Here is a 10,559-nt window from a genome sequence, read left to right as displayed (position 1 = left end):
TATTGTAATATATATTAACATCAAGGAAGTATGCGTAACCTTTTATAAAAAAAAAAAATAAAAAAAAAAAACAATACACTTTAAGCAAATATACGAAGAATAGATGCATACTTTTCTTTAATTTGAAAACATAAAAGTGTTAAAATAGCTGCAAGTATACCAAAAGTAATAAAATGTGAGAAAAGTCGTATTTATTAGGATTGTGGATTAACATGGACTACTCAATTAATAAATCGTTTTTTAAGAACTAAATAAATTAAGAATTTGTTCATTTTTAGTTTATTTTAAATAGTGGAAACAATTAAAAATATTAATGTAAAGTGGTTTAATTAAGATTAGGTTTAATGTTTCGGTAAGTTTTTTTTTCCGACCAGAATCTCAAATAGGTCCCTTTCTTATTCGCTTTCTTGATTGGATCCTTATTTTTGAAAAATTGAAACAAGCAGAGGCTTGTCGTCAAATTGGACAAACGTCGTTTAAGTGGGGTGTACGTGGCATGTTGATTGTCTTTTTTTAAATGATGTGGCATAGTTTATGTTGTAATAACATAATGATGAGGAAATTTATAACTTTTGAAATAAAAAAGTTGAATTAAAAAATTCGGAGAACTTACCCCTTTCTTCGGAAAAAATTGGGGGTACTTACCCCTTTCTTCTTCAAATTAGGGTTCTTTCATAGGGTTGATGTTTGAAGAGATTTGGGACGAAGATGTTGGGTTCTCTGACTCATGGCTCTCTCGCGGTAGATGGAGGTTCGAAGGATTCGCTCACGGAGGAGATTGAACGGTGTTGTTTGAATGGGTTATTGTTGTTTCTGGTTCTGTGATTCTAATTTCTCTTTGCAGGTTGGATCGCTATCTCTGTCGCAACGCCCATGGAGGTTGCACGATTGAACTAGGACGCAATTTAGGTTTCACGAAGGTGCTAGTGTTGATGCATCAATGGAGGATGCGCGAAACTTAGGTTCGCCATGGTTGCTGACTTTGGGTGGCTCGTGATTTGGATTCATGAGAAGATGATGATTGTCGAACTGGGTTTCGCAATTAGGAGTCTCTCGTGTCTTTGTGGTTTGTGCATGGTGGTCATGGCTGGTGGTTGTGGTGGCACATGTAAGTTGAGACGCAGTGGTGGTGTCCTCACGGCGGCTCATAATTGAGGCGCAACGGCCATCAACTTCCTCTTTCACCATTGATGGACGTTTAGTGAACCCTAAACTCTCGAACAAAATTCCTAATTTTCAGAAACTATGCAGTTATGGTTGAGAATGATGAAGATGGTGGTTGAACGGTGTTAATGGTGGCTGGTGCGCAAAAGGATTGAGGGAGGAGGATAGTGGTCGGTGAAAACCCTAATTTTAAAAAACAATTAAGTTCTATTAACTTTTCTTAATTTTTTTTAATTTAAAAAAAAAACAAAAATTCATGCTAGACTCAACTAAAATTATCTAAAAATTTGCCATGTCATTTAAAAAATTAACATCAGCATCCACGTCAACATAATTCTAACGCCTGTAGTCCAATTTGACGGTAAGCCTCTATTTGTTTCAGTTTTTCAAAAATAAGGACCCAATTGAAAAAACGAATAAGAAGGGGACCTATTTGAGATTCTAGCCGGAAAAAAAAAAGACCTACCAAAACATTAAACCTTAAGATTACAACATATCGATACAACATATCTATACAACATATCGATACGACTAAAATAGTAAAAAGAACTCAACAAATGGACTATTTCATATTTTTGGCCCAAAAGAGATGTCTTCATAGTGTTGTGGTCAAAAAAAGTCTCAAAGAAATAGATTTGGGAAATTTCTTCCTGCATCCCCACTGTTCCGTCTTGCACCTCCATATTGTTTAAAATTCCAATTATACTCTTAATACAATTATAATTTTAGGTTGTGCAATTCGTAGATATTTCATATTGTATAATATGTAGTGCAAAATTATATTCTAAATTATATAATCTATTTTGTAAATTTGCAACATAATTTAGAATGCAAATTAAATTCCCGTATATTCTACAATGAAAACTTACATTCAAGATTATAAAATCCATAATGCAAATTTGAAAAATAATTCGTAATGTAAATTTTTTATTATACAATTCGTAATGTAATATTATATTTTTGGATTATACAATTTATAATACAAATTTGAGTAATCAATTTAAAATATAATTTATATTTCAAATTATAATGTAATTTATATTTTAGATTATACAATCTATAAATTTAATATTATTTATTAAAATTGTAGTTGGAAAATAGAACAAAGTGTAGAAATTGTTTTTATCGTAAAGAATGCAAGGAGATAGTTGTAAAAGACAAAAACAAAGGTGAATTTGTTAGTCTTTTTCAGCCAAACTTGGTGAGAAAGACCATGATGGTTCTATAAATCTATTTTACTCCAATGACTTTTTTATGATCAAGTATGTCCACCAACTCCCACATATGATTTCATTCAATCATTTTGAGCTCCTCTTTAACCTATGGTTAGTCACAGCCTCTTCATATCCAACCTTTGACATGTTCGTCGTCCACATCTTCATTCTTCTCCTCAACTTCAAGCTTATTGTTGTCTTCATACTAACCATTAGTTTGTTGTTATGTGGGAGATAGATTCTATACGCCTTTGAAATTAGGCTATAGCCTAAAAACATTCCAGGTTTTTCTCTTAATATGAGGAATATAAGAGAAACAAAAGCAACCAAATGTCTTTAAATTAAGTAGCTCAATTTTGTAACCGAACCTTCAAAAGGCATTCTTTGTTGTAAAGCTTTTGTTGGTAGCCTATTCAGTAAAAATATTGTTGAATATACAGCTTCCATAATCTTCCGATTTTTCCTTTTTGCAGTGTCATTTTGTTGAGGTGAATGGTGCTCTACACCTGCTTCTTTACAAAACTTGCTAAATTTCTTATAGCTATATTTAGTTTCATTGTCAGATCTGATCACCTGCAACTTGCACTTGCTTTGAGTTTCCACCCAAGTCCAAGGTAAAGGTTTTGGTTAATTTAAGGAACATATAAAATATCTTAAATCAATTTCAAACTTGTTTGACCTTCAATTGTCATTGTTACTTTGCCTTTTACTGCAACATATGCTCCATTACCAATTATGGCTTGAAAGTGCAGTTTTGTCAACTTCTTTAAAGAGTTCTTCATCATAACTCGTGTGGTTTGTGTAATCACTATCCATTAGCCAACTTTTGTGGAGCTATTGGTAGCAAAGCATGTAACAACAAACAATTGTTCTTGTTCTTCTTGTGGTTGGTTCTCAACAACCTTCACTTCTCTTGTTGATGAGACTCGTAATTATTTTCCTTGTGACCTAACTCACCACACCTATGACACCTTGCATCTAGTCTCCACCACCACTATTTTTATGGATTATTAGTTTTTTTTACAACACTATTTTTATGGATTATTAGTTTTTTTTACAACAAGGACAAGGCGGAAAAACCTCAATATTATTACTCTAATTGTTGATCTTGTTTAAACTTTCATGTCTTTTTTCTTGATTTTTTTGATTTATTAATTTTTAATAGTCACTAATCAACAAGTGCATCTTTTGTATTAAATAAAATATATAAAATGTAGTCTACTATATTAAGACCAAATACTAATAGTAGTCTATTTTGACTACCGTTTTTAATCAATGATTGTTAGAAAAATTGAATACACATTCAGCCATCAATATTTGAATTACGCATGATTAGCTGTAATATGCGTAAATTATGGTGCAAAGAAAACATGCGCAATGTTTAAAAATCAAATCCTGAAATTGTCACCGAAGACTTTACATAACTAACCGCACATGCTATGATTCTTAAGATCAAATAAATAAAGACAAAACTTATCTGTTCGGCCGTATTGGTGTCAGGAAACGGCTGGTTCACCATTATCCAATCGACTGAGAATTTAACAACGAATATTTACTTTTCGAAGATTTCAACGAGAAAACATAATAGAAAAGGTCCAAAAAAGTGGAGTACACACCGGAGGTAAAGAGAAAAGAATTGAAACAAATCCGTTTCAAATCAAAACACAAACACTGTCGATTAATCAATGATGTCGCTTTACAAGAAATACTGTTTTGTTTTTCTAATAATAAAAGAGAAAAATAGGAGAAAAGAATATAATGATCAGCCCAAAATAAGGCAAGAAACCAATTAAGAGGAGAGACAAGATGGATACAAAGAATGAGAAAATAACAACAATGGGTCGAGGAACCAAAAATAAAAAACTAATTCCCAGACGCATGTACAAAAATTTCAAACGGATATTGAACACAGATCGTCAAAAACTTGTCTGATGTTAGGCCTCTCATTTACAGGGAGAATACACCTGAGAGATATTGCAAGCAGTTCATCCATCTCTTTGGAGGATTCTTCCCCACCTGCAATGTCTCTGTCGATACAGTCCATTACCCTTCCTTCTCGCTCACACAGCCTAACCCAATCTGTAAGATCAACAGCACCTGACTGCCCCGATATTATGTCACCTGCACTTTTTCTTGTCAACAATTCCATTAGGATCACACCAAGAGCATACACATCGGCCTTAAACGAAGGAACCGGTTTGGATGCAGCAGCAAGTTCCGGAGCACGGTATCCAAGTGCTCCAAGGTTGAGTATCTGCTCTGCAATTCCAGCCGGAGTCATCAGCCGGTGAAGACCATAGTCAGTAAGACGAGCACTGAAATCAGGGCCTGCCAAAACTATATTCGTGGGCTTCAGATTTCCATGGGGAAGTCCTCGGTCATGAAGGTATAGAAGACATCGTGCAACATCAACAGCAACTTTTATTCTCTGGCTGAATGATAACGGGGAGTACCTTCTGGGTGTGCTCTCTGTGCAAACAGATACATTGATATTACATTCAGCTAACAAAAAGTTCATATCGTGTCAAAAAAATCCTGAGCAGAGAATTCGAGAGCTTTAAATATGTTTTATGCTAACTGTCTGACAAGCGGTACCTCAAAGATACCATGACAAAAATATAGCCATGGAGCCATGGAAATCTCTACAATACACCTAGAAATAGCCATGGAGCCTGTACAAGAGTTACAAAACCACTATCCGAGATGACCCTTTGTCTGCCAGCTATTGAGAAGGCAGGTGAAAATTGACAAATGACAGATAAGATTGAAGGCAGCATCATGTTGTTTAACATTTTTTTATTTCAAATGAAAAAAGAAACAAGACGTTATAGCAGGTCCAATTTGATCAAGCTATATGTTTCCAATTTGAAAGTCAAGGCCATAAAATCCACAAAATGATTCTTGTACACAAATTCAAGAAATATTTCTTCATTGGATGCTTAGGTATAAGGAAACAACAAAACCTGAGTTCTACGTCTTAGGTGCTATTGAGTCTTGATGTTCTCTAACTAAAACTAAAGCTTCACCAAGACAATCAATGCCAACAAGTAATATCAACCTTTTAAAAAAAACAGAACACTAAAAGAACCTAAGGTACTACACCCAAGTTCTGTCCAGAAGGTAATTCTAATTTCTAATCGGAAAACATTCACAAATAACAAGTATAGCACAATGAAAGACCATAGGACATCACAAACGCAAGCAAAGAAAAATATCCATGAAAAAAGCACAAAATTTAAAATGTATGGTTTGGAATTTAGATATGTTGACGGAAAAGCAAACTATTACCATAGAGATGAAGGGCCAAATTGTCCCCATGTATATAGTCAGCTAAAAGAAGCCTTTCTTGTTCCCTAGGCCCCCAATAGTATGCTCGTAATGGGACAATGTTTGGATGCCTCATAGAACCAATCCTTTTAACTTCTCTAGCAAATTCCTTTTTATGTTTCACCAATCCTACCCGTAACCATTTTACAGTCAACATATGACCACTGTCCAAAGTTGCTTTATATAAAGTGCCATGGCTACTTCTGCCAAGAACTTCAGCTGGTGCTCTAGATAATTCCTCTGCAGTGAATGCCAGGGAAGAGTCCAGGAAAAACAATTCCCCAGCCAACCGATCTGGTGAGTAAACATCCAACATCACTGGCTTTTCACAAGCCTCTATGAAACGTGGTGAGGATGACAATGGGGAACCAGGAGAAGACTTCCTTCCAGATGAAGTGGGAGGGTTATCCATCAAATTAGGATTTACAGATGCTGAACTAGTAGCCACCATTCCCTGCGTTAAGCCATGCTCAGAAATTTCAGTTATAAACTCTGACTGTCCACCAGAGAGTGACCTCGAATTGGAAGTCAGGAGGTGGTCATTCGAAAAGCTCAATGAGGTTGTTGGGGGTTGAACATTTGTATTGAACTTGAAGAGGGAAGGCCTTGAAAGTCCTCCTAACTTGACATCTCTTCTAGTATTTTGACCAGTGAACTCACTTCTTCCATGAAATTCTTTTAGTTGTGTTCGATGATATGCCAATAAAACAAAAGCAATCATAATAGCAGCACCTACAGAGGCAAGAATAATTGCTATCCTGATATTACCCTTTGAACTATGACGTCTACCCTTATCTGGAATGTTATCAGGCACCGAAGAAGTCTCAGGAGAATCTTTTGGTAACATTAACTTTCCATTTCCAGGGCGAAAGGATGAAGGAGAGAACTGCCGCAAATTTTCTGGAACTCGACCAGATAGATCATTATTGGACACGTTAAATACAGTTAAGTTGGATGAAAGCTTATCAGGAATATTTCCAGAAAATTTGTTGTTAGACAAATCAAGGTACTCCAAATAAAGAAGTTTGTTCAATTCACTTGGCAGAGGTCCGGAAAACTCATTCCTAGCCACATTCAGCAGTTTGAGGACACTCATCCTATCTATTTCAGAAGGCAAGGCACCTTCTAAGGAGTTATTAGATACATCAAGATATTCCATTGGTTGATAAGGAGGCATAAGGAGTAACTCACTGGCTCCTGAACCTTGAAGCAGAAGTTGCCCTGTGAGTTGATTCCCAGAAAGATTCAGTCTTGTCACTGATGATGAAGTAACTAAACCTCGTGGAATGGATCCCTTGAGCTCATTTAAACTTAAATCAACTCTAAACAATTTTGAATAGGTTCCTAAAGTAGGGGGCAAGGATCCTGACAGCTTGTTTGAACTCAGATTAATAACCTCCAGTGGGGCTTCCCAGTTCTGTATAACAGAAATGTCACCAGATAACATATTTCTGCTAATGTCAATGACCGTACATCTTGTCAAAGAAGTTGGCAACGATCCTGACAAACTATTGGATGAAAGATTCAAAATACTTAAACTTGTAGAGTTAATTGCAGCTATAGAGCCTGTACACAAGAAAAGAAACGCAAATTAATTAACAGAATACTGAGTTTACCGTCTTATTTCTCTCAAATTCTTCATAAACCATGATAAATTATCATTTATTTAATTAATTAAAAGATATTCAACCAAAATTGCCCGAAAACTGCGGAACCAAATTGGTATACACTTGAAACAAGTAAATTCAATTGCAAAATGAAAAAACGGAAGCTTTAAAAGATATAGTCAGTTGAATCGAGGCACTTACAAAAGCCAAGAGTAAACACTAAAAATTCATAGAGAGATAAAATATAGCACGCGAATTCTACATCCATAAGTCATCACTGCACTAGAAAATGTGATAAAAAAAAATGAGCCAAACACCAGGTATCATAAGATGCAGAGAAGTCAAACTAACTGTTCCTTACTGGAGATAAGGAAGACCATCCATAAACAACGTTTCAAAAGAAACGTATTTGAGTTAAGAACCATTACTTTCATTTCGTATTCTCTCTCTCTCTCTGCACCCATCTCCTACCGGACATCCCTTCTCTCGCCTACTAACTAACACATACTGACTTTAGCTGCATGCATCATGGTTTCCATTCAAGCACATGCAAAACAGAAGTCATGAACTTTCACTAAAACAACTTTCCCCTCCCACTAACAGCCAGTGGCCGCTTTGGCAAAAGAAATTCTAAGATAAATAAAAAGGTCTCCGGTTCTCGCGCGTGCACCTTTCCTACATCTAACATTACAACACTGCATGCGCATGCACACAAACAACCAATCAAATTCACACCCGCGCAACTTTCACCTTACCAGTTTCCCATATAGGTTCAAGCAGCAAGAGGGCGGAATATAACAAAAAAATAATAAAAATAAATTCAAGAATCTAGTTCCCATAACCAGAGCTTTAAATAGTGGTTAAATAGTGGCAATTCTGCCTCCACAACAACTTGAAAGAGATTTTGTTACCGGTAAACCCGTTGACGCTAAGATCCAATTCTACCAGTGGCACTGAAGTTTGCAACAATTCCTCGGGCACGGAGCCAAACAGTTGGTTCCGGGGAAGCCTAAGAACGCGAAGTGCGGGTAATGAGCCAAAAGAAGGAAGCTCCCCGGTGATGGAATTATTACTCAAGTCCAAAACTTGCAGGTTGCGAAACAGGCCAATGGTGGAGTTCTTAAAGAAGTGACCGTTCAAGTTGTTGTAACTGAGGTTAAGAAAATGTACCGTGTTGGCCAATCCAGAAATATTCTCCACGGTCAAGGAAAGTCCGCCAAAGAACTGGTTAAGACTCAAATCGACGCGCTCCACATTCCGTAGCGTAGAGAGGACGTCCCCAATTTCCGCCCAGAGAGCGTTGGCATGCAAATCGAGAACTCGGAGCTGCTGAAGGTTGGAGAGGCCACTGGGGAAGCCGCCCTTGAACTGGTTGTTGGACAAATTGAGGTAATTAAGACCCCAAAGGTCGTTGATCCGAGCGGGGATGGGGCCGTAGAACTTGTTCTGAGAAAGATCCAAATGCTGGAGCGAGGAGAGCGAGCCCAGGGAAGGAGGCAACCTTCCAGTGAAATCGTTGCCGGAGAGGGAGAGGTTTCTGAGCATCTTGAGGTCGAGGAGAGTGTGGAACTTGAGCTCCCCGCCGAGGTGGAGGCGGTCGAGGACGATTCCGGTGACGTTGCCGGACTCCTCGTCGCAAAGAATGCCCTGCCAAGTAGAAGGACAGGCGGCGGTGGACTCGGCGACAGCGGCCGGAGCCCAGGAGTCGAGAAGATTGTGGGGATCTTGAGTTATCCCCTTCTTGAATTCCATGAGAGATCGAAGCTCGGGGAGTGAGGCGGAGGAAGAAACGGAGAAGACAGTGAAGAAGAGAAGAAGAAGAAGAAGAAAAGAGACGAAGAGGTTGGGTGGGGAATTCATCGGAGTGAATGTAGATGGAAGCAGAAAGAGAAAGAGAAAGAGAAAGAGAGAGAGAGACAGAGACACCTTAATTATTCATCTACAGAGAGAAAAAGAAAGATAGAGAGAGAAAGAGGAACCCTAGGGGTAGGAACTTAACATCAAAAACATAAGATTGGATGATAGATGATGGAGGAAGAAGAGCAGAGAGAAAGTGTAGTGTAGTAGCAGGAGTAGTAGGGTTTGGTTTTTCTTATTATTATTATTATTATTATTATTATTATTATTATTAGATATTTATCTTTTATTTTTAAATAAATTAAAAGAATGGGAGGGGTCAGGTGGAGAGTGTTGGTTGGTGGGGGCGACCGAGTAACTACAGTCTGTAAAGGACACACTCTTCGTCCTCTCTTCTCTTCTTTTCTCTTCCTGTTCCGTTTCTCCGTCTATGTATGCCTTAATAATTTGTTGTGTTTGTTATTTAGGTTTTTTTGTCTTTTTCCTCTTCTTCTCTCACCACCACCACCACCACCACCAATCATCCTCAATATAAACCCAACCAACACCCTTCTTTCTTTTCCTTTTTATCCCTCTTCTCTTAATACTAATATCAAACCTCAATCTCTAATTTAATTAATTAATAACTCCTTTTTAACTTTCACTCTCTTTTTATACCAACCATTCTTTTATTTATTAACAAACCAACAATTTTTATACTTATACTCTACACGTAATCACAGCTTCTTGCCAAATATTTTATTTCTTTCATCTTTCGCTCACCTCTAAACAAACTATCCTTTACAATAATATTATTATAATACAATTGTCTTTCCATTTAATTATGTCAAATTCATTCACCCCACACTTCACTCATTGGGTAATTACGTGGTTACGTTTATATATATTAAATAATTTAAATGATTTATTCTCTTCGTGGCTTTTATCAATAATCAATATACAGAAAAGGCCAAAAACATGAGCGTTGAAACGGTAAAGAATGAAGTTAAATAGAGAGGATTTGACGAGAAGAAAAAATGAAAAGAAACGGCGTTAAGTGACAGATAAGGAGTGGGAGGGTGCAAATAGAATATTGACACACCTATTCTATTATATTATATTATATTCCTATCTTATCATGTTATGGGGTTTGTATCTTCCACCATTGATTTCAATGATCAATCATCTCATTCTCCATCAACAGATCCTAAAACTCATTGCTATATACTCTTTCCTATTCATTGCCACCACTTCCTTAATAAAGAAAATGACACTCATGTATCTTTGCCTATCACCATTTAACATTTATTATTTATTAAACAAAGTTAATTACTTCTCGGCTCTAGTTATAAATTTACATGTCACCCAAAACATAATAATAACAATATTCACAATCAAAACATTAAATGAA

The 10,559-nt window shown here is 36.7% G+C and overlaps 1 protein-coding gene across 1 annotated transcript; it reads right to left on the bottom strand.

Annotated features, from left to right (window-relative positions):
• Positions 1 to 4,000: 4,000 nt before the first annotated feature.
• Positions 4,001 to 9,376, bottom strand: LOC124838044 (Leucine-rich receptor-like protein kinase family protein). Its single transcript, XM_047313549.2, has 3 exons — positions 8,224 to 9,376; positions 5,667 to 7,271; positions 4,001 to 4,847 (listed from the first exon to the last, which is right to left on the bottom strand). The coding sequence occupies exons 1-3, from the start codon at positions 9,170 to 9,172 to the stop codon at positions 4,270 to 4,272; spliced, it is 3,132 nt and encodes a 1,043-aa protein (XP_047169505.1). The 5' UTR covers positions 9,173 to 9,376; the 3' UTR covers positions 4,001 to 4,269.
• Between the last annotated feature and the right edge of the window lie 1,183 nt (positions 9,377 to 10,559).

Source organism: Vigna umbellata, chromosome 2 (genome assembly GCF_029865625.1).
Source record: "Vigna umbellata cultivar VRB3 chromosome 2, Vumbellata_1.0, whole genome shotgun sequence".
In the NCBI taxonomy this organism is placed as follows: Eukaryota; Viridiplantae; Streptophyta; class Magnoliopsida; order Fabales; family Fabaceae; genus Vigna; species Vigna umbellata.
This window is presented reverse-complemented; position numbering and strand designations above follow the sequence as displayed.

Bases quoted from the DNA above. Each gene is read 5' to 3' on its own strand.
- LOC124838044 (XM_047313549.2), bottom strand. From the start codon at position 9,172: ATGAATTCCCCACCCAACCTCTTCGTCTCTTTTCTTCTTCTTCTTCTT. The intron at 7,272-8,223 runs GTAACAAAATCT...TCTTGTGTACAG, and splicing joins TAGCGTCAACGGGTTTACCG to GCTCTATAGCTGCAATTAAC. The intron at 4,848-5,666 runs GTAATAGTTTGC...CTGTTTGCACAG, and splicing joins TTTGGCCCTTCATCTCTATG to AGAGCACACCCAGAAGGTAC.